Here is a 23,503-nt window from a genome sequence, read left to right on the forward strand (position 1 = left end):
TCATTGGCACATTTAACTTTGGAACGTTATTGGTGACATTTGATGTACATTGAATTTCATCATAATTGAAACAGCATCGTGTTGAAGCTATTGCGCATTTTCCACATTTGAATTTTCCGCTTACACAGGTAACTTTAACATAAACACTAATCTACATCCTCAATTAAATACACTGTATCTACTCCTTTATATTCTTTAGTCTCAGGTCTTTGCACAATGACGTGTATCGTGGACCTCACCAATGAATGTTTGCTGTAAGTAAAGTAATATTTAACTCTTACTAAATGTATTTTTAACTTTTCAAAAAGTCAAATTGTAGGATACCTCGATATTCATGACCAATTGAATCTAAGGCAGGCTACTGACAGCGCAACCCGTCTATCATCTGCGGTTGCATGTTCGTGGAAACTCCAGGAAAAATACTGTTTTTACAAATTCGATTTTGATAAACGACCCGATCTACTTGAAGACTTTTTGCAATGCATTTGTTCATCGGTTGCCGGACTGGTACTGAATGAACTGCCCAAGGAACAGCTCAATATATTGGGCAATTACATATTTCCCAATATGCGGGAATTGGAATTTAGGGGCGTTTTGCTGAAACAGGGGGATGTTGACCCGGTCTGCGAGATTTTGGTCAGATCCTTTCCGCTGTTGGAATCTGTTTTGCTGGACGGATTTAACTTTGGCAAGCATATTAGCACTAACCATACAGCATATAGACAACCCATTTCATACAACGAAAATGGACGCGAAAATTTCTTCCGACAGGCCCCAGCAGGCCCCAGAGCGGATTTCTTACGCTCTCTTACGCTCATCGTTCGTTCATCTTACGCTCATTCTCTCATTAAATTTTTTCTGTTTCTCAGTCTCTAAACGGAGCGCGATGAAGAAGGTTGGCCTGCGCTTCGATCAACCGAATGTATGTATGCGTGTCACACATTCACTTACATGGGTGTATGTGTGCGTGCGATTTCGTTTCGAAGCCAGCGCACAAAATTTTGATTTTTCTTACTTTTCAGGCTTGCTACCCTAACCAAATTCGGGTATTCGTTATTTGATGAAATGACGAAAGAAATTATATTATTTTTTATATTATATTTTTTATTATTTCAGCATACATTTTTAATTTATTTAGGAATAAGATTAAGTGTTAGTAGTAAAATGTTTTCTGTATATATATTTTTACGAATCATTAAAAATCAATATACTGAGAAAGTGTCAGAGTATATTTCAGTCGGAGTCACTTAAAACGCCGATTGCTTTTAAGTTTTTGTTGTTCTGCAAGAGGCTTGTGCATGCCTACTCTAACGATGGAATGATTTTTAGGGGAGGGTGAAGACACGAAAACAGCTGATGGACTTGTTTACCTTTTTTGTTTACAATTTTTCAGGCACTTGTTATTATTTTGGGTTATTGTGAGATTTTATTAAATTATTGTCGTTAATTTAATAATTTCCCTATATATTTTGGAACTTTAAAAAGTCGCCGCTCGAATTTGTTACAGATATATATACATATATATATATATACGTACTTATATATGTATATATATATATATATGTATTTATGTCGGTATCCAGGGAACACCACGAGGAGGCCATTGCGATTGCGATGGAGTCTTCAATGAAGACTTTCGAGTCGACTTTAGATACCAAAACTAATTGGCTATCTCCTTGTTCCCCACCTAACATAACCTACTCCTAAACTAATAATAAAATGAGACATATACAAAACCAAAAATTATTCTTTGAGTATTTTTAGTTTCTTTGAACCTGCTGCTGATGCAGCTTTTCCTTTGAAATACATTTTTTCTGTTAGCCATTTGCTGTTTTTCCTCAATAATATTAAAACAAATCCGTCCAGCATTTTCATCCTGTGTTCATAACAGGGATGGCTAACCGAAAACCAATTAGAATATATGCTGGATTTTTCAGTGGAGGATATGCAAGATTGAATAATTGTTTTCTTTATTCTGTTCATCTGTGGCTTTTTTTCAAATATTTTCTTAAAAACAGAATAATGTATTTCAATCAAAGAAAAATAGTAGTCAGAAGGAGCTTTAAGTTTTAAAGTTTTATCAGCGCAGTCATAATTTTTATTCAGTATAAAATTTTCCGTACAGGTTTGTGCTTCTATTTTTTTCTTTAATAGATCAGCACACACTCCGCAATCTTTTTTTTCCAGAATTTTAAACAATATATAGCCTGCAAAATATCGCAAGGCATTGCTATCAAACTCGTCACCAGTTGCAATATCCAAAACTTGCTCAATTTCCGTCTCGTCATCTGAGAACATCTCGAAATCGGTATTGTCTTCGCCGGTTTTTAACTCTTTGCAAGTTTTATTCAAGCTGCAGTCCTGGATAACGTTAATTAACATTGTATCTTCATCTGGGCCGCAATTACCAGATAATGATTTCGAAGTTAATATTTTCATTGATAGCATTTTTGACATTATTGTATTAAATTCTGACATCGATGGATTGTTATTTGTTACTCCGCGAGCCCTTATTAAATAAAACAAGTTTTCTAAGGGGTCTTGATTCAATTTCGCGGTTGATAAATAAAAGATTTCGGAGCTCCACACACTTTCAGATAGTGCAAGTACTGATGAAATTGTTAACATCATGCCGTCAATGCAGTGTACTACTTGTGGATATTTAAATTCTGCAAAATAATTCCTCATTTCTAAGAGGTAATTGTGAACGTTATTATTATTTTGCAGTGCACACCTGTACGGATTTTTTTCATACAAAACATGGCTATTGAGGCAATCAAAGAGCTTATTAACCTTTTCAATAAAATTTGCCGTAGCTTCTGCGCTATTTCGGCATTCCACAAATCCGCCAGAATCAATCACTGTTCGGATTGCGGCCGAAACAGTGTGGCTAAATATTTGTGTTGCATATTTAACTTTCATTTTTTCAAATGAGTTTGGATTTATATGCTTCGCCGTTACTTTGGGACAAAGCCTCGTTGAGTTTCTAGACTCAATTTGGTATAACTTCCTTATTATATCCCAAGATACATCTCCATCCGGCGTGTTTAAATTATTTTTTATTAAAAGGTTTCTCAATGATTTTATAAGATGTGGGGCATCGAATATTGTAAATATTTCTTTACCGTTAACATTGAAACTCGGCTTGTTTATGCTAACGCCCCATTTCTTAAATGCAGCTCTATTATTTGAGCCTTGATCGCATATTATGGCACGTATGTACGTTTAACCCCAACGTTTGCGAAACTTCTATGTTCGCTTCAACTTTTTTCATGAGGCAATCATGCTTAATACCGTTAGCCGAAACAGTATAGCTTAAAACGTACTTCCAATTTTCAAATAAGCCTCTAGCCATGAAGACGCATACTTGCTGCCCTAAAAATCGAGTTCTTTTTTCACCATCATTTTCAAATCCCTGAATTTCATCGAGAGCGGTATTATATTGCAGTCCTTTTTTGATTTTTATTTCATCACAAAGGATCACTGCTTCTTTACCTTTCTCGCTCATTTCACCAACAATTTTCTGGAGGTTTTCTAGAAAATCAGGTTGAAATCCTGGCGTCATATTTTTAAAAAGAGCCCATCGACACAACGTACTTTTGGCAGGAAGTTTTAACTTTAAAACATCCCTCATGTACTCATACGTTCGCGAAGAATAAAAATTTATATTCTGGGCTATCACTTTTTCTGCGCTGTTATATGAGTTCGATTTTTTTAGCAGCATTTTGCATAATGTTTTGGCCTCATCAGAAACATGAGGTAATTTATTTATAATATTAAATAAATTTAGGGTGCTTTTTCTACTATTTCTCATACCCTTGCGTCTACTAGAATTTTTCTCATTTTTTGCATTTTTTCTTTGTATTTTTTTAGTTCAAGAGACATCTCATAATTCTTTTTTCTGTAAAATCTCTCATTTTCTTCCCTCTTCTGGCAATTTGAACAAAAATCTTCTAACTGAGGTGAACTTTCTAAATTGGGAGTTTCTAAATTGGAAGGGCTACCTACCCTATTCAAAAACTCTTTTCTTCCTATTGGGTTAATATAAGTGCCAATTGGTTCTTCCGCCCCATCATCACAAAATTCAAATTGTTCACATGGAACAGTACTGTTCGGACGCAATAGTGAATTGTCACATAAATTTAAAGTGGGTACGGCATTGCTTCTAAGCCTACTTTTCCCAATATATTTACTTTCAAAATGTCTGTTACAAATTCGCGCAGTTCGTCTGTTAAAAGTGTCATCCAATTGGCACAATTCAACCCATTTCTTAAGATTCCTATCATCCGATGGAAAAGAAAACAATCTAATTGGAATGGAGTGTGATGAATCCCTGTAACTCCCCTGGCAGGATGCAATAATGCACTTGCGTCCATTTTTCCTAACATTAGGCCGATTCATTTCAAAAATATTTAAACCGAATATTTAAATAAATTATTTAAGGTTTAAATAACTAGATTTATACTTGCAATTGATGATGATGTAGCCACGGACGCTCGGAAAGTTTACGTTTAGTAAAAATATTTCCGAAAAATACGTTAACACACCGATACTAATCACTTTGTTCACAAAAATCAGCACTTAATTTGGTCCTCACGAAAAACGCTCCTCACAGAACAAAAATAGAATGCCGATTAAACCATTTTCCTCTTTTTCATCAAATGGCAATATTTTAGGCGGGTAAATTAGGTTGGTGGGTAAGCCAAGTGGCAACCAAAAATTACAAGAATCAAAACAAACCAGAAAAAAAATAGTTTTGGCGCGCAAGTTAACACTTTCATTGCCAAGAACTCCAAAGGCATGCCACAGGGAAATGACGGTGTGTAAATACGGTAGTGACATTTTTATATTCATGTATATATTTTAAATTACACAGCAGATCATACAATAAGATATGCACTATAGATCATAAAACCATATAAGAATCCATAAGCATAAAACCAATGTAAATATATATATATATTTATAATATTTATAAATTCGAGCGGCGACTTTTTAAAGTTCCAAAATATATAGGGAAATTATTAAATTAACGACAATAATTTAATAAAATCTCACAATAACCCAAAATAATAACAAGTGCCTGAAAAATTGTAAACAAAAAAGGTAAACAAGTCCATCAGCTGTTTTCGTGTCTTCACCCTCCCCTAAAAATCATTCCATCGTTAGAGTAGGCATGCACAAGCCTCTTGCAGAACAACAAAAACTTAAAAGCAATCGGCGTTTTAAGTGACTCCGACTGAAATATACTCTGACACTTTCTCAGTATATTGATTTTTAATGATTCGTAAAAATATATATACAGAAAACATTTTACTACTAACACTTAATCTTATTCCTAAATAAATTAAAAATGTATGCTGAAATAATAAAAAATATAATATAAAAAATAATATAATTTCTTTCGTCATTTCATCAAATAACGAATACCCGAATTTGGTTAGGGTAGCAAGCCTGAAAAGTAAGAAAAATCAAAATTTTGTGCGCTGGCTTCGAAACGAAATCGCACGCACACATACACCCATGTAAGTGAATGTGTGACACGCATACATACATTCGGTTGATCGAAGCGCAGGCCAACCTTCTTCATCGCGCTCCGTTTAGAGACTGAGAAACAGAAAAAATTTAATGAGAGAATGAGCGTAAGATGAACGAACGATGAGCGTAAGAGAGCGTAAGAAATCCGCTCTGGGGCCTGCTGGGGCCTGTCGCAAGAAATTTTCGCGTCCATTTTCGTTGTATGAAATGGGTTGTCTATATGCTGTATGGTTAGTGATATTAGTCAGTGGGAAAACCTCCGGAAATTAAACTTGTTGGGAAACGAAGGATTGGAATTGCAATTCTTAGAAGAAATCTGTAAAAAAAATCGTCTGCAATCTCTTAAATTGTCAATTTGCAATACTCGGGGTAATAATGATGCCTACGTCCAACACATCTTGACTTTACAGGATCTGGAGGAATTAGAAATATCCTTAGAGACCCTAAGCCAAGAAAAGATAGCCCAACTGTTAATTTTACCAAAATTGCGAAGATTGTGTATCCGTATGGATGATGAGGATAATCTTTTGCCGGTAATTCAAAGAGTTCGTGGTGATGATGTTCTGGCAATCAGACTCTACGATAACGATTGGAGAAGCAGCTTGGAGGCACTTGTCCTGCTTCGCAATCTCCGCTCGCTAACTTTAAATGATGAGAATTTATTTGAGCATTACTTTGAACCAAGAGACTTAAATAACGTTTGGCCAGATATCGACGGAATGTGGAGAGTAGTCGCGGCGTGTCACCAGCTAGCCGAAATAAAATTGTCAGAGTTAGCCCTCCAGGAGGAACTCTGGGCTTTCAATATGGATACAATAAAACGCATTTTAGATGCACGACAGACTCCACTGGTCGTGCATATGGACGAAACCGGGTTTTTTGGAAAGACCGACTATATATCCTTATCGGAAAAGGTGACAATTTTGAAAACGTATACATACTTCAATTACATATTTAATTTTAATTTCTTTCTAGATCGAACACCCAAAGTTAAAGCTACATTTTCATCCTTGGAATAATAAATCACTCGAATCTGCAGAAGGTTATATTGTGGAACTGGTGCCCCTAGCCTCAAAAAATTCATCTGTTTAATCAATAAATGAGTTTATTCAAATTGTTTGAGAGGTGAAACTTTTTACTCCTATAAAATAATAATTATCATGAAATAATAATAATAATAATGCGTTTGCGTACACAACTGTTCGAGAAGTGGCTGCGAGGGAAAAATAAGGAAATTCTGGCGGTATAATACAAAAAAGGTTAAACCGTATGAAACTCCTAAACATACGTTTCCCATCAAATCTAGCTTTAGACAATTTGAAAAGATGACTCCCGACTGCCGACAGCTTAACTTAAGCTTTAATCTTTCATATACATATGTATTTATGTAAGGTTATCAATGAGCAAGAACTCTCTATGAGAGATTTGGAGAAGACTTCGATCTTGTGAGCTACCGTTTTCCAACCCTGGTGTTATCGATCTGGTTCGATAGACCACGGTGCAGTCTTGGATGTTCAAAATTAGTAGAATTCTTCGCAACTCCGGTGTAAACTTTAAAAATACAGATATAAATAATAGAAGTCATAAGTTTCATTATTAACCTTAAGTTACAGCCGTTTTAAGCCCCATTGTCGCTTTTAACTTTTGACTATTTATGATGAAATTGGATGTACAATTTCATCATAATTGAAACATTATCGTATTGAAGTTTTTGCAAATTTTCCACATTTGAATTTTCCGTTTACCCAGGTAACTTTACCGTATACACTTATCTACATATATCCTCAATGAAATACATACATATCTACTTGTTTATATACTCCTTTAGTTTCAGGTTCACACAATGACGTGTATCGTGGACCTCACCAATGAATGTTTGCTGTAAGTAAAGTAATATTTAAAACTTTCTAAATGTATTTTTAACTCTTTAAATAGTCAAATTGTAGGATACCTCGATCTCAAGGACCAATTGAATCTAAAGCAGGCCACTGACAGCGCAACCCGTCTATCTTCTATGGTTGCATATGCGTGGAGACTCCAGAAAAAGTTCCATGTTTACAAAGAGTTTGAAAAACGGCACGATCTACTTGAGGACTTTTTGAAATGCATTTGTTCATCGGTTACCGGACTGATACTGAATCAACTGCCCAAGGAACAATTCGATTTATGGGGCAATAACGTATTTCCCAACATGCGGGAATTGGAATATAGGGGCGATATTCTTAAACGGTGGGATGATGACCAGGACTGCGAGCTTTTGGTGAACGCCTTTCCCAGGTTGGAATCTGTTTCCCTGAGCGGTAATAACTTTGGCAAGCATATCAGTCGGTGGGAAAACCTTCGGAGATTGGACTTGTCACGAAATGGTAAATTAAAATTGCAATTCTTAAAAGAAATCTGTAAAAAACTTCGTCTCCAATCTCTAAAATTGTCAATTTACTATACTGCGGGTAATAATGATGCCTACGTCCAACCCATCTCTACTTTAAACGATCTGGAGGAATTAGAAATAACCTTGGATTACCTGAGCCAAGAAAAGATAGCCCAACTTTTGATGTTACCAAAATTGAGAAAATTTTGTATTAATAATTTGGATAATCCTTATTTTTGGTCGGTAATTCATAGAGTTCGTGGTGAGGACGTGTTGGCAGTCACACTCTACGATGACGATTGGAGAAGCAGTTCGGAGACACTTAAAATGTTTCCCAATCTCCGCTCACTAACCATCATCGATGACAATTACTTTGATCATTCGGAACTAAGAAAATTCAATAACGTTTGGCCAGAGATCGAGGGAATGTGGAAAGTAATCGCGGCCTGCCACCAGCTAGCCGATATAAAATTGTCAGAGTTAGCCCTCAAAGAGGAACTCTTGGCTTTCAATATGGATACAATAAAACGCATTTTAGATGCACGAAAGACTCCACTGGTCGTGCATATGGGCCAAACCGGGTTTTTTGGAAAGACCGACTATATATCCTTATCGGAAAAGGTGACAATTTTGAAAACGTATACATACTTCAATTACATATTTAATTTTAATTTCTTTCTAGATCGAACACCCAAAGTTAAAGCTACATTTTCATCCTTGGAATTATAAATCAATCGAATCTGCAGAAGGTTATATTGTGGAACTGGTGCCCCTAGCCTCAAAAAAAATCATCCGTTTAAATAATAAATGATTTTAATCAAATTTTTTGGAAAGGAGAAAAATGTTACTTCTATAAAATACAAAAATTATAATAATTATAATTAACATGAATTGTTTCATTTAGCCAATACACACTGTTTTAGTTGAAACTATTTACAAGTTTCGGAAAATTCGGCGTATTATTAACTTCCACCGACTGGCCACATTATTACAGCGCTTTTTGTTTGTTTACCGTTTTGCTTATCACGGCCCTATTTTGTGGCTGTTTAAACCCTAGGCCGAGCTGAAACTGGGCCTGTCCCGGTCACTCGCAAAAAGAACAATGAGCAATGAGCACTGGATGCGGGACCTGGCGCCGGAGCTGCGGGATCTGTCCATCATCAACCTGGCTATTCCCGGTATGTATGAGGTCATCTCACTGATGGAGTTAATTAATGCGACGCATATCTAGTATAGGCTCCCATAATTCCATGACATATGGCATTAGCGGCAAGTCGAAGATTGCTCCGGATGCGGAGCCAGCTATTCGGCGATGGCATCGTTTCTTTCCGTGCATAGTGCGACGTTGGTGCAAGACCCAGGCCTGCGGAGTACTGGAACAGCTTCAGGCGGGCGTGCGCTACTTTGACCTCAGAATAGCCCAGGAGGATGGAAAGTTCTACTATTGCCACGGAGTGTTTGCCATGGAAGTGTTTGAACCGCTGCTAGAGCTCAGGCAGTTTCTGGAAACCCACCCCGAGGAGGTGGTCATCCTGGACCTGCAGCACTTTTACGCTCTAACTGTGGCTCATCACCAGCAACTGCACAAGGAGCTGATCCAGTTTTTCGGACAGCTTCTATACTCCACTGTGGATGGACCGCTCAATGATTGCTCCCTAAACCGATGTCTCCAGCTGCGACGCCAGGTGGTGATTATCTATCGTCGGTGTCCCATTCCCCTGCCCCTGCGCTTTTGGCCCAGCTTTGCGTGGCCCACGCCCTGGCCAAATAAAGCGAGCGTTAAGAAACTGCAATCCTTCCTCGAGGATTCTCTTCTATCCCGGCAGCCACATCAGGGATATGTCTCCCAGTGCCTTATCACACCAACAGGACGCTATATAGCCTTTCGATTCTTCCTTACCCTCAAATCGACCGCCAAAAAAGTGGATAAGAAGCTGGAACCCTGGATAGTGGAGCAAGTGCCAGGACCGTTTGAGGTGAAGGAAACGCCCCGCGTAAATGTTTTTCTTGCCGATTTCGTAAACCTTAAGGACGGACAATTCTGTAATTTGGTGCTGGAGCTGAACAGCAAGATACAGATACAAATGTCGAAGGATAAGGAACTAGAAAAATCCTCTTGATGTTATTGAAGGGCAATAGAAACTACCTGGTTATGATATTAGTTTGGCAGCTTTGTTATATTACTTTTATAAATATTATTAGGATAATGCATAGTCCCCTTTTTATACTCTATTTTTATATATTAACCCAAAAACATCGGACAACAACTATTTCCACTTGGTGCTATTAATATTGTATTTTCACAAACCAATATAAAAATATACATATATTTAAAAACATAAAAAAACAAACATAAGCACATTGCAGCATCAAATATAGTCCAAGGTTCGAACTAATTGTTGTCAGTCGATAAGAAAGCGCACAGCCTTCTGTGTTTTTGAAGGGGAGGTGGCACCGGCAGCCGCCTCCGCCCGAGCCAGAGAACTGCGCATGCCATGGAGCACGCTGTCCAGCCGGGAAAGAGCCTCCTGCAGGCTAATGGCCAGAACACCGCTATCCTGCAAGTTCTCCCGTTCCGCCAGCGCACTTTCACAGTGACGCTGCAGTCGCTGGGAAGCGCGCTGCATCATCTGGAGCTCCTGCTGGACTAGGTTGTTGAAATTGGTGCTAGAGCCGGGAGTCTCTTCAGGATCATAGGTCAGCAGCCGCTTCGTGTATTGCACCAGCTTGCTGCTGGGAGAGGGACTGACCGGTGTCTTGCTCGATGGCGTCGAAGTCTGCCTCGGTGTATTGCTGCTGCTGGTGGTGGATACGTTTAGGAGCCTTTTCAGGGGCTTGTTGAGAAGAACCTCCTTCATGGCGCTCAGGTTCAACGCGATTCGACTAGAGTTGTGGGTCTCACTCAGTGTCTCGTTTAGATCTGCATCCAGGGGTTCCCAATCAACTTCAACGCTTTGGAAAATTGTCCTGGCATTGAGCTTCTCCTGCTGCTCGGCACTATCCCTGACCATGTCTAACCAAACGCCTAGACGGGCAGTTGGCCACTCGGCCTTCAGACCTTGCTGCTTGTCCACAATCAGGATCACCGTGCGCAACAGCCCAAACTCGTCGGGCGTCTGGGTTTGGCGGAACTCCAACTGCAGACCTAGCTGGCGACAGCGTTGGGTGGCCTCCTTGACCATCAGTTGGGTCTTGTGGAGGCTCTCCTCCGATGGATTCAGCATAATGCGCTGAATGTCCTCCAGAAGAGTGGACTTTTGGGCTGGCGTCGATGCCTCGGCAGCCTCTTTTAGCGGAGTCTGGTGCTCCTGCTGTGCCAAGGCCAAGGCCTGGCGCTCCGTTTCGAGCATTTCGCTGTTGCACTTGTACTTGAACTGCTCTAGTTCGAGGCACTGCAGCCTTTCCTCAAAATCTTTAGCATGCTGGGCTCGCTCCTGCTCGATGCGTGTCAATGCAGCCCTCTTCTCCGCTTCGAGTTCGGATCGCAGCTGCTGCTCCTGCTTCTGCAGAACCTCCTGGTGGGCCAACTGGAAGTCCACCAGCTGATCGGCCTTCCCCCGTTGCGTGCAAAACGGATTGGAGATCCGGAAGTAGTGGGAGCCGCCTATGACTAGCCGGTCGCCGTGGAACAACTGGCGTCGGTCCTGAAGAAGTTCACCGTTCACATAGGTCTCGAAGTCCTCACTGCCGGGGATAACGTAAAGTTTTCCACCACGCTCGTGCTCGATGCTGCAGTGCTGCAGAGCCACTAGTGGACCATCCAGCACAATGTCTGGTTGGGAACTCGAGCTTCCGGGCAAACGTCCCCGACCGATCCGCACGAGCCCCGGCGGCAGGAGGTAGAACAGAGTACCGCTCAGTATGGGATCCGCCGTGAGATTAACCAGACAAGCCTGCTTCTGTTCCGAAGTCAACTCCAAAGCTAATCCCCGCCGTTTTAATAGACGCATCTCGGACTTGCGTTGATCCTCCGCCTCTTTGAGCTTCTCCATCCAGGATTTTTGGGCCCTGCTCAGCTCCCGCTCCCTCTCGGCCAGCTGCTGACGCAGTCCCTCCACCTCCGTTTCATCCACAGACGTCTCAATGATAATCTTCCGCGGCACTGGGTTATTGTTGTTGCCGGAGAGACGGCGTTGCCTCTCGTACTCGTTCCTCAATGACTTCAAGCGATCCACTTCGGCGCGCAGGTCCCGGATGATCTTGTCGTGGGGGGACTCATTCACCTTTACCCGGTTGACGATGGACCGAGCCTTGCAGGCATACCGGAGCGTGGCCAGGGTCTCGTCCGCATGGAGGCTGGCCGGGGAGATGGTGGCCAGCATTACCGTCTTGGAGTTTCCACCCAAATTTTCCTGAAATGAAAAGACAAAAGCATTCGTATTAGGGGGGTATGTATATTATTGGAATTGAACCAAATTCAACTTTGAAGCCATTGTTGTTTAAATCAACTATATAATCATTCTTTTATTTAATCGGTAATTATTGAACTTCCATAATGGAATTGTTATTGAAAACGCTTCATTTAAATTCCAACTGATAATAAAGTGACATGATCTATGGCTCATAATCCACAATATATGATTTAACTTTAAAAATAACGCAAAATTATGAGTAATCAAACCAAATTAAGAATTTAGTTAAATTAAAAAAAATATTAATCCCTATTTCCAATGACCTTAGAGATAAGACATCAATAATTAGCCCCCAATATTGAAAACTAAAACTTATCTTATTATAAAGATTTATATCAGGTGATATACCCTTCTATTTGTGGGGTATTTTGATAAGAAAGGTAAACAATAAGCTCAGGGCAACTGTAAGCAATCAAAGCACTCCCGTTCTCAAGGAACCAAACCTTTGAGTACGTTCTCGATTGTGGGCATCAAGAGTGATAAGGACTGCCCTGATAACAGTGATGATCATTAGCGGGCATACCAGTGCATTATTATAAGTATGTGTGGGCATCTACGAGAGGAAGACTAGCTTTAAGTTGTTGTGCACTCACTAATATACGTACTAAATATTTAGCACACATACTTTTAACAGTACACGTATGGGTAAAGACACTTGTTTGATTTAGCAGGTCAGCACAGTGGGCCGAGGAGGAGAGCGACCGGCGAGAGGATTTTTACCGAACTGCGCAGCAGCAGCGGTGTGGGCGTAACTAATTGGGACTGCACAGTGGGCCACATCGCTAGGTTTTCGGATGGGGCCTCATTACACGATTTTCGGAGGGGGCCCGTCCTCAGGCTGGTCTGTAAGAGTCCGAAACTGGGTCCATTAACCGCAAAATCAATCAATGAATATTGGGAATCGCGGTTAGTCATTCCGAGGGGTACCAAATCGTACCATATAACCACATTTTTTTGGCTAAATATAACTTTGGGGCCGCCCACCTTTAGAAATTTGTCACGACCGTCCAGTAATAATGAAAACTCGTGTATACCAAACTTAAACCACAAAAACATGCTAATCAGAGCGGTTCGTACGATGCAGAGAAACAATTAAAGCCTTGATCAGAACCGGCTAAAGTGACGTAGACCACATATTAACACTAGGTTTACGCAAATTCACAAAAATGCATGAAAACTTTTAACCTCTGGTAAACTGAACAACATTTAAGATGAATTTTGAGACAATTTCAGCACTCCAAGGGGTCTACTAATCTATAAAATACACTCTAGTATTACCAAAGACAATGTCTCTTTTAAAATCCGGTTAAAAATTCACTTGGTAACAAAATTTCTTTGGATAAATGAGGCTAAAACGGCACATGGACGACCTGCAGTCTAGACTGTGATTAGCAAACCTTATAAAGGTATACCTCCAGATGAACACCCGGTGACCAAACACGAAATCACTCTCTAGACAACTGTCTTTCGGGAGGTTTTTGGATGTTAGCAATTCGTCGCTAATAAGAAAAACTTCCAACAGTATTTTTCATGCCCTCAGATAATTAACACTTATTAAAGAATTCCCATTAAACAATGACTGAATCACTGGGAAAATGGGTGCTTGTAAAAGCGTGCAAAGTAAATGGGATGAGTCCCACTGTCCCTCATGTGAGAGCTGTAACAGGGAGATAGTGCGGGCACTCGAGGGGCTGTGGTGGGGGTTTGGGGGTAGGGCTTATACAAAAGCACGAGACGCGAAAACACAACAAAAAACAATGCCATACAATTGTGTATATATACAAACATATAAACATATTTATTTGTTTACAGATAACGTTAGTGGAATAGTACCAAAGATTAAAATAAAACTAGAATATGTTTAAAATATTAAACCAACAACACTAGTAAGAGTTGTAAGTAAAACTCAATTATTTATTTAATTATAGTAGGACATCTATAGACTTTAATTCTTGCCCTCAGGTGTGTCCACACACTCACACGTTGGCATATATAGAGAAAAGTAAATATGGGGGGGGAAAACAAAAACAACTTTACGCACGAGAGCCGAAGTAGAAAAACAAGTGCCGAGGCAACCGAGTCGTCCCGAAGGCAGCTACAAAAATGCTGTAATTCTAACACTCGGCTTTCAGTTTCATACGAGACTTGCCACAGAGAACAACATCGAATTGCGGTGAAATCTCGAGGAAAACCCTTGCACTCAGAGTTCAATGCAACACCCAGAGAGATACCTTGAATATCGGTATTTACGCGTAAACCCAAAAAATACAAAAAGTGAATAAACAAGCGACATTCAACAAAGAAACCCAAAGAGACACACTCCAAAAGTGACACAAACAGAGTTCATTGGACGGCCGAGAGAGTGGAGAGACAAAGTGAAACGACCTCCCCCAACGCGCGCAAAAAAGAGCGAAAAAAAGCCAAAACAAACACCCACTGCATCATCCAGTACTGCAGTGCTCCTTATAATCCCAAAAGAGAGAGAGAGAGAGAGACAATAGCCACAGACATGGATGTTTGGGGATTCTGTGTCAGCGACTCCACAATGGCATATGGCGGATCCATGCGGAATGGCTACTACCGCGACTACGAGCAGTTCCCGTACGGGACTCTCGAGTCCACCACCTCGCCCTATGCGGTCAAGGACTGCTACAGCCGTGTCCAAGGTAATTATCTCCCGAAAAAAGACTCCAGTCGCATCCACTTGAGTGACATAGCCGACAGCTTTTAGTCAGTCACTCGCCATAATGCATTGGCTTTTAAGAAAAAACATGTTTGGCATTATGGGTGTGTGAGTGAACCCCCCCCCTGCTCCACCACCCAGTTGTAAATTGCGTGTATTGTTGTTGTTTTTGAAAGAATTTATAAATAGCCAGCCTGATTTCGCGTATTTTTTTGCAAGCATACATACATATAAACATATGTATGTATATATGGTTGTGTATGGGGCGAACACGCCTTATTTTTTTGCGCACAAACACAGGGTGTCTTGGCTCTTGGAGCGCACTTCCCCTTATCAGCCCACTTCCCTGCTCTGTTTACGTTTTTAGCCCAAAAACAATGTGGCTTAAACCCACGTGCCTTTCCCCCAAAACATGTCTTCCCGGTCAGCTCTACTCACACGTAGACAGAGTCTCAGGTTCCGGCATTTCAAAGCTATAAGTTGAAGCGCAATTAAGATATCGTAAGCCGTGAAAAATCGTAAAAAAAAAAAAAGAAACTTAAATCTTTTATTGTATGATTGTATGATTGGGCCAGGTGGTCCGCAAGGTGGTTAAACTCTTAAAGGGGCTGCCTAATGGAGGTCAGTCAAAAGAGCTAAATGCTAATTAAAAAGGCAAAGAATGATCTGAGTCAACCAGGTGTTTAAACAATGGCTCGTTGTTTATTGTATTTTTTTTAGGGAAGACGAACCAAAATAGCACCGAAACTAAGTCGCAATTTGAAGTTTCAGGTGCACGTTTATCAGTCTGCCCCCAAAAACAAAACGCATATATGACTAATTACTGCAATATCACAGAGAGATATACATTCGTAGAGATTATGCAAGGTCGCTTATCAAAGATACTATATATAGATCGGCTGGGCTTTAATCAATAGAACCGTTTAGCATTTAACACGCTAAATTGAGCAATCAACAGAGGCAGAACCACTGTCACAGGGTCACCATGTCGGGTAGTATGTAGTTGTACCTGACAGATGCGAGGAGGAGGCGGGGCAGGCAGTGACGACGTGACGTCGAGCGCGTAGCTACGTCACGACCTTAAAATCAGCTGAGCGGGTCGGAGGCAGCTGGGCACACGCACGTAGGCCAGAAAGGGCCGGGAAGTAAGCGCCCTTCTAGAAATAGCCCACGTATCAACGGCTTCTAAAATACTATTAGGTTATGTAACCTGCCCTGACCTTTGCTAACCTTTAAAATTTCCACTTTATTCACTTCCAGAAAAGTGCAAGCAAATAAAGTCCGAGAAGCAGATGCGCAAGGACTGTCCCTTCTGCAAGGAGCACAAGAAGCGGCCGCTTATCAACTACATGCGCAAGAGGGAGCAGCGCAAGCACCATGACAGCATCTGCGAGGACGAGGAGGAGATGCACGAGCACGAGCACAACCACTCCCACACCCATGAGGTGGTCCAGCAGCCAGCCCCAGCGCTGTCCTCCGTCCTTGCCAACCAACAGAGCTGCAAGGTGTAACTTGGAATGGACTTCCGCGAAAAAAATCAGCAATTCTTAAATGCCATATAAATTAAAAAAAAAAAAAAAAGAAAAAGAAAAGAGAAAGAAAAAAGCTGACACAAAGACGGCGACAAGCAATTGAGAGAGCGAGACAACAACTGCAGCTACAATAATCCAACGCGACTGTACCTTTTTTGAACGGTCACCGAAGCATTTCCGCATCGCGAATACACTACCATTTACAAAATCCCAAACCTGTTGGATACCAATTTACAAACAGCCCCTTTACACCTCTATAACCTCTATAGCCACAATATCTTCCATATATATCTTTTTTTTGTATACAATTCAATAGTACACAGTGAGAAAAACCTGCCCGCTTGACCAACGCATTTTTTTGACCTTAAAAAATACTAATAATTATACAAAAAAAATAACAAGGGAAGCAAAAATAGCAGAAAACTACATTTTCTATTTTGCATACGAGACTGAGTAAATTGCAGTAGAAAAAAAGCTAAAGCCTAAGCTAAATTTTTGTTTTCGACATAATTGGATGAGTTACAGGAATATATAATCGAAGAAAATATATCTTATATATTAATGAACAAAATAACAAGAAAAGAAAATGCTTCATTGGCGATCAAGGTTTAGAATTATTATTTTTTTCGATATATGTGTAGCTACGTATACTTTGGACCCCGATTTTTATTGTATCCTTGTCTATATTAGACATTCCTTTATATTTATTGTAATACTACCAACTGAGCACAGTTCGAGCAAATGTCAAAAAAAAAAATCTAAAAAAATTGTTAAATGAGAAAGTTGAAAAGTTTCTAAAGTTTATGCCAAGTTACAATTTTTCATACTTTTATATTTACAAAAAAAATAAAATAAGCCTCAACTGTGCAAATAAAAAAAAAATATATTAAAAAAAAAAATGCATTGTATTAGTTAAGAAATTGATTAAAAAAAAATTGATTGATTTGTGAAAAATTTGCTTGCAGGTACCGAGAAAATTTTCAATTTATACAATGTTATATATCATATATATTATATTATAAAGTTTAATTTAAATTATATATTGAAAAACAATAAAATTACCAAAATTTAATAGAAATGTTTTTTTTAATTTATGGGCGAAATAATAAGATTTCTCTAAATATTTACATTGAGGTGGGTCAGTTTCTTTAAAAAACAGCCCAAAACTGGTTTAGTTTTTTTCCAAAAAATTCCTTTGATTTGTGTGCGGAAATCTTTTCGTCTCACACCAGTTTGCTAATTAAAGTTAATAAGGCTTTTACCGATCAAATTAAGAAAAAATTCCTAAAAAATAATATTTAACAAAAATATTATGGATAAGGTCAGTTTTTGGCTGATGAGATACTATTGTGACCTATAAAGTGACTCCTTGAATACCCATTCAGCTGTCTGGAGACCCTGACCATGTGAAAGTAGAGGGCTTCCTAGAAACATAACCTTACTTACAATTGTTTGAGATTTAAATTTCAAAAATTGGATGGATGAGATCAGCTCAGTTCAGCTTTGCTTTTGATTATTAAATTGCTGAAAGCTTTGACCGCACTTCAAGATTGCTTGCATATTTAAATGACTCTTTTTCCTGGGGCCTCGACCGGGTGATCAAATTGTGAATTGCCACAGCACGCCATATCTATACTGGATATACATATGGGTATAAGTATGGGTAGCAGTACCCCCAGTACTTATTTACCCAATGAGGGAAGCCATAAATGCAATTCTGTTTATACAATGAATTCTATTCATTTTAAATTCAATGTTAACCAGTTTGTTCAGGGATTGGAACCTAGCCGTGGGGGTGAAAGGGTGAAATTATTATTATACGCTGGATTAAATTACAATTGTTGTTGTTGTTATGTGAGAACTGGAACCAAACTAGCACGTTCTATTATATGATTATCTAAAGCGAACGTGAATATAGTTTAAAATTTGGTTTCTATAAACCTAAAATTGGGCTATAATACGTTGAAATATTTGTTGTTATTTAACTAGCGAGAGACCCGCCTCCAGAGATATATATGTATGATTATCTTTTGTTCAATTAGTTTATAAAAAATCTGTCAAATGCTTTTCAGTCACAATAATGGATTTCGATAGTATCTTTTGTTGTGTATCATATTGTTTTTTATAGTTAATTAGTGTTAATTTAGAAACTAAATATGAAAAAGCACGCTTTTTATAAAAAACTTTAATATAAAGTTATCCAAATTGGCCTTTTTTAAATTTTTTTTAGAAGATCTTTCATATATCCACCTATAGTAGACACTTCTAGAACTGTATATGTAGTCTCCAAAGAGAGTCTCCTAATCTAAATTATTTTTGCGGTCTACCAAAGTGAGTACGAAAGACATTTGATTATAAATGCGGTTTCTAAGGCTTAAAAAAAAGAGCTAATGAAAATATTCATTCAAAGTTTACTTAGAAAGTCAGTTTGCATTCAACATTTCAGTTTTAAAATTATTCCAGCCATGTGAAGGTTACAAGAAGCACAAAAAAAATTATTAAAATTTCGTTAAAAATTTTACAAAAAAAAGATATATCTTATAAACTTATAAAAATGTTAAAGCGCCTACTAAGCAAGTTGAGAACACCCTCAGAGGGAAAGTCAACAGGTGAATAAATGATACACAAAATAAGTAAACAAATTAGGTTAATTTTACTAAATGAACAACATTAAATGGAATTTTTATAATAACCTGATATAAGTACAGTGTTTTTAGAGCTAATTTCAAAGCTCAAGTGTAGTCTATATTCATGCTGTTAACCCAAAGCAATTATATGGGACCTCTTAACCACCAATTACAGTCTAGAGTCTATACCCCATTATAAGCCATTTTGGCAAAGGTTGATATCTACATAAAACTATAATATTTGTTTTAATTGTAGTTATATTCCTGACAATAAAATTCCCAACAGTTTGTTGCATAAACATTCAAGACAACATTTTACATCATTATAAAGATTATATAGAATCTGAACCCTTCATAAAGCTTCCTAATATATCTATCAAACTTTTATTGCAGGTCTTAAGGATGGCAAAAAGTTGGGCAAGGGTAATTGCAAATGCGAGCCAGTGGCCTGTAAATGTGGCAAAAGGCGGCAACAGCAACAAATGAAACTTTTGTTGTCGCAACTTCACAGCCGCGATAAGCTATCAAGTGTTATATTATTCTAGTATACAAATAAAACACAACAAAAAGTATATTATCTACAAAGTATTTTTAAATCGGAGAGAGAAAATGTATGTAGCACTTGAGTTTATTATGCAAAGATAGGAAAAGTACTTGGCCAGCAAGATAGCCAGTCTTAGGAACTGTGGAAAATTAAAAATACCATCAAAGATGGACTTGTCGGACAAGGTCGATGATCCAACTTGGTTGCCCAACCATATTTGGCTTTAACTTGAAAAGGTCCCTCAAGGGGCTAACAATACGACGCCACTTAGGCAAATATTTGTCTTAATTTTTAATAACAAAGCCCGTAAATTAGACTGAAACATGTGCGATGTTCTCTAGGGCCTGGAACTACCGCAACTTCAATTAAAGTGGTGGGACAGCAAATAACCCTCGAGGGAACTGGTTTGGTTTACTCGGAAAATAGACAAGTGGGTGGACTTTGTAATCCCCTCAATCTAGAGTCGAGCCTTTCAAACGACGCACTTTAATTACTCACCAGGATGGGTAATAAATTACGTCGTAAAATGTGAAGTACTCCTTTTTTTAGAGCAGAGATTTTATATAAAGTTGAAATGGCCAAAGATAGGATAAGATTTTGAAAGGTTAGTTATTAATCAATAAGCCCTACTTGTTAATTAATACCATCCACTTCTCTAGGGGCTTTTCCGTGATGTAATTTCAAGGCATTCCTTGTGACCTCACAAGGTGTTTAATATTTAATCATATGGATTAGCTATTTACTACAATGACTTAAGTAATATATGCGATTTTCAAGCAAATACAAAAATTAACCCGACATGAATCATGTTTTGTAACGATTCTTTAAATATAACAGCCATTGAAAAAGAAAATATTTACTACAATGCCTCATGACTATTTTAATATTTAAGTGATAACAGGTTTTGTAAAGAAAATATTGTGCGATAAACATATTTAAATGATATAAATAGATATGAAAAGGCTTTCCTTTGTTATCTGTTAAAAATAAATAAGAAGTCATATTTTTCCTCAACAATAAAGAGAAAGATATCCTCCTACTCACTTTTCTTAAAATAATTCCCCAGACTACACGTGCCTCTTTGTATCAGGTCATAAATTTTATAAGAAAATAAAAAAAATTTAATTGTAAAAAGATATGATAAGGAATGAAGGAGCGGCCTTAATCACTCAATTGCTTGAGACACGGGGAGGTCTTTGATTCACCCTAAATGCCCAGATAAAAAGCTTAGATATAAAAAATTGATAGGAAATATGTCTCCTAACTTTATGCATAAATAGAATGCCTTTGGAAGGTATGTATTATTGTCCCCCAACGACTTGAAAGGCATAATCTAATCAGCAACACACTCCTTCCCCATTTTCTAGCTTTAGTAACGGGGTATATAAAATAAATTAAATTAGTATACTTTGTGATTGGAAAAGCAAACATATATTTGTCACACGACCTAATCCCCAAAGCACCCATGAAGGTGTAGCACGAGATCACGAGATCGAATCGGCGAAAACAATGGACCTGGAAACAAAGCATCACGAGATTGTCTGAAATAATATTTGCTCAGCGATGTTTGGCCAAAGGGGAACAGTTTGGAAACTTTTGGGTGCATTTCCGCAGAGGTCGAAGTGGGTGCATTCCCTCCACAGTTCTCGGTTCTGATTGCTTTCCGAGTAATCAGTGATTGTGGGGAAACCTCATTCCATGGGCCATTGGCTAATCGAAACGACTTTACTGATATGCGGTCAGTGGTGATGGTAGAATTGTGAAAACTATCGTCTAAAATAATTAATTTAAAATTAGATTTAAATTTAAAATCCTATTTAAAAAAGACTCTTAGTTACCTTTAGTTATCTGCTAGTTTCTAAAAATATAATAACTAATTTATTGATTAGTTTCGCAATTTTAATAACCGAAAGTAAACCAGTACAGTGACCTACTTGATAAGATTTCTACGGATTTGGTAACACTCACCCTCAATAGCCAGGTTAGGACACTCTCTCGGTAGGGTACAAAGGTGCTGGGGGTTCCAGATCCCAACGGGCCACTAGCCTTGCGGGCGTCTGCCAGGGCGGCAATCACCTTGCCCAGGGTGAGAAGGCTCTTGTTGATGCTGACACCCTCCCGGATACGCTCCCCGTTCGAACCAGAGACACTGATCCGCTCGCTTCCTGCCAGATCCACTAAGCTGATTTTGCTGCGTCGTGTTTGCCGTAAGGAGGATACTGTGGTGGAATCCGTATCAGAAGACAGTCCATCATCGCTGGTTAGGTCGGTTAGGTTCAAAACAATATTGAAGATGGAGTGCGAGCGCGAGCTCTTGTCGTTCATGGCAGTGGAGGCTGTGGCCCGTTGGGAGTTTCCCACGGCCAGCCAGTTGCGGAGCGCCGAGTACGAGTCCACGGAGTGGGCACTTAGATCCACCACATAGGGCCCAAAGATGGGATGCTCCCGAACCTTTAGAGCTGGCCGCTGCTGTTGCTGCACGGGCGTGGACTCCGTGGTACCGGCAGCTGCATGTTGGACACTCAAGAGGTCGTGGATTTTTTCGTTGTATATTTCAAAGTAGCTGACCTCAACCTCCACCTGCAACTGCTGCTGAGCCTTGACGGCCTCAATCCTCCGAAACAGCTCGTGGCAAAAGCGCGGAATAATGCCTGCCTCGTCGTGTGGAGGTCCACCGTCCAGGGCTGCGTCATCTAGAGCCTCGATGCCCATCATGCTGTAGGATTTTCCGGAGCCAGTCTGCCCGTAGGCGAACAGGCAAGCGTTGTAGCCCTCGAAGGCTGTGTCGATTAGCGGACGTGCAGTTCCATCGAATACTTTGGCCTGGCAGGCAAAGTTTCTGCTCTCGGGGTCGCAGGAGTAGTAAACCTGATCATAGCTGAAGAAGTGAGTCACACCGGCCGATGCGTCGGCGCTGCTGCCGGCCTGAACAGTGAGCTCATTGCTGTTGCTATTCACCTGGACGACGTTGGTTACCTGGCCACGGGTGCACTCCAAGGCATTCAGCGGGCGCACGCGCACCGCCACAATCATGTTGCTCTCCTCGGATACGCTGTGAAACGACTCCATGAGTGCAGTGTCCTTGGACTTGGCACTCGGAGTCTTAGACCGGATGGGAGTGTTTGTGTTTGTAGTTCTGTAAAGTGACGAGGGTGTATAGCAGGCATTCAAGGCGGTGGGCCTCTGCTTAGGCAGCAGATTAGGTGTGGAGCCTGTAAAGGCCGTGTTCAGGAGATGATCCGAGCGGTGCTCTACGCTTTGCCGCGGCGTCCGCGTCAGCACCTTTTTCCTGAGTCCTTTAGCGTCTGACGCCGGCGTCGACTTTCCGCGGGTCTGGAACTGCTGAATGCGCTGACGCACTGGCGTGCTCTTGTTGCTCATCTTTTAATAAATTCTCTTTGATCTTTTTTATAATAAAATTCAGTTGTTTTGAAAATTGTTTCGAATTATTGCGCGGCGTCGTTTGTTGATAAATTTTCGTTGCTAGTGACGTGTCCAGTTCGATAACAAAACAGGGTTGTTTGGCAATTAACATGTGGAAAAGATAAGCAAGTCTGGTAGCGCTGTCAATATCGATGAATTTCTATCGAAATATACTTTTGGCGGTAATATTTTCAAATTATCAGAAATATTTTTAAAAGAAGTTATTTTAAGATATATTAGCTCAGCTAAAATTTTATTCATTTTATTTAGCACATGCTTATAAATCATTTACATTGCAACTTTAGGAAAATATTTCTTAAAGCTTTTTAAATTTCTGATCGTACTTCAGATTGAAAAACTACAGATTCACACT

General features: G+C 39.4%; 4 protein-coding genes and 2 long non-coding RNA genes across 17 annotated transcripts; 4 read left to right on the forward strand and 2 right to left on the reverse strand.

The window, feature by feature from the left end:
- The first annotated feature begins 53 nt into the window (after positions 1–53).
- On the forward strand, positions 54–8,794 carry LOC108124490 (uncharacterized). Of its 8 annotated transcripts, XR_011442212.1 has the most exons (7): positions 54–128; positions 200–254; positions 309–694; positions 5,776–6,452; positions 6,514–7,287; positions 7,373–7,419; positions 7,474–7,552. XR_011442212.1 is itself a non-coding variant. In XM_070277736.1 (5 exons), the coding sequence occupies exons 2-5, from the start codon at positions 7,382–7,384 to the stop codon at positions 8,718–8,720; spliced, it is 1,083 nt and encodes a 360-aa protein (XP_070133837.1). In that variant the 5' UTR covers positions 7,020–7,287; positions 7,367–7,381; the 3' UTR covers positions 8,721–8,794. The 8 variants fall into 8 exon arrangements, 6 of the variants coding, with proteins under 6 accessions (XP_070133838.1, XP_070133839.1, XP_070133835.1 ...); XR_011442213.1 differs by lacking the exon at positions 7,373–7,419 and having other exon boundaries at positions 7,474–7,612; XM_070277736.1 differs by lacking the exons at positions 54–128; positions 200–254; positions 309–694; positions 5,776–6,452 and adding exons at positions 8,046–8,530; positions 8,592–8,794 and having other exon boundaries at positions 7,020–7,287; positions 7,367–7,419; positions 7,474–7,904.
- On the forward strand, positions 727–1,334 carry LOC138925951 (uncharacterized). Its single transcript, XR_011442215.1, has 2 exons — positions 727–922; positions 1,023–1,334. It is a non-coding gene; the product is annotated as an uncharacterized lncRNA (long non-coding RNA).
- LOC138925952 (uncharacterized) lies at positions 5,143–5,785 on the reverse strand. The gene is made up of 2 exons (XR_011442216.1): positions 5,555–5,785; positions 5,143–5,454 (listed from the first exon to the last, which is right to left on the reverse strand). It is a non-coding gene; the product is annotated as an uncharacterized lncRNA (long non-coding RNA).
- Positions 8,795–8,892: 98 nt separating the features above from the next.
- On the forward strand, positions 8,893–10,202 carry LOC108124482 (PI-PLC X domain-containing protein 2). Of its 2 annotated transcripts, none has more exons than XM_017240177.3 (2): positions 8,893–9,087; positions 9,146–10,202. In XM_017240177.3, exons 1-2 carry the CDS (start codon positions 9,012–9,014, stop codon positions 10,027–10,029), a joined length of 960 nt encoding a protein of 319 aa, XP_017095666.2. In that variant the 5' UTR covers positions 8,893–9,011; the 3' UTR covers positions 10,030–10,202. The 2 variants fall into 2 exon arrangements, with proteins under 2 accessions (XP_017095666.2, XP_070133841.1); XM_070277740.1 differs by having other exon boundaries at positions 8,916–9,087; positions 9,141–10,202.
- On the reverse strand, positions 10,180–23,222 carry neb (kinesin family member nebbish). The gene is made up of 2 exons (XM_017240176.3): positions 21,676–23,222; positions 10,180–12,261 (listed from the first exon to the last, which is right to left on the reverse strand). Exons 1-2 carry the CDS (start codon positions 23,086–23,088, stop codon positions 10,312–10,314), a joined length of 3,363 nt encoding a protein of 1,120 aa, XP_017095665.2. The 5' UTR covers positions 23,089–23,222; the 3' UTR covers positions 10,180–10,311.
- Positions 14,435–19,735, forward strand: fok (fledgling of Klp38B). 4 transcript variants are annotated; one of them, XM_017240182.3, is made up of 2 exons: positions 14,435–14,987; positions 19,557–19,735. In XM_017240182.3, exons 1-2 carry the CDS (start codon positions 14,831–14,833, stop codon positions 19,706–19,708), a joined length of 309 nt encoding a protein of 102 aa, XP_017095671.1. In that variant the 5' UTR covers positions 14,435–14,830; the 3' UTR covers positions 19,709–19,735. The 4 variants fall into 4 exon arrangements, 3 of the variants coding, with proteins under 3 accessions (XP_017095671.1, XP_017095669.1, XP_017095670.2); XM_017240180.3 differs by lacking the exon at positions 19,557–19,735 and adding an exon at positions 16,265–16,529 and having other exon boundaries at positions 14,446–14,987; XR_011442006.1 differs by lacking the exon at positions 14,435–14,987 and adding an exon at positions 18,238–18,553.
- Positions 23,223–23,503: the final 281 nt, after the last annotated feature.

Source organism: Drosophila bipectinata, chromosome 2L (genome assembly GCF_030179905.1).
Source record: "Drosophila bipectinata strain 14024-0381.07 chromosome 2L, DbipHiC1v2, whole genome shotgun sequence".
Classification (NCBI taxonomy): Eukaryota; Metazoa; Arthropoda; class Insecta; order Diptera; family Drosophilidae; genus Drosophila; species Drosophila bipectinata.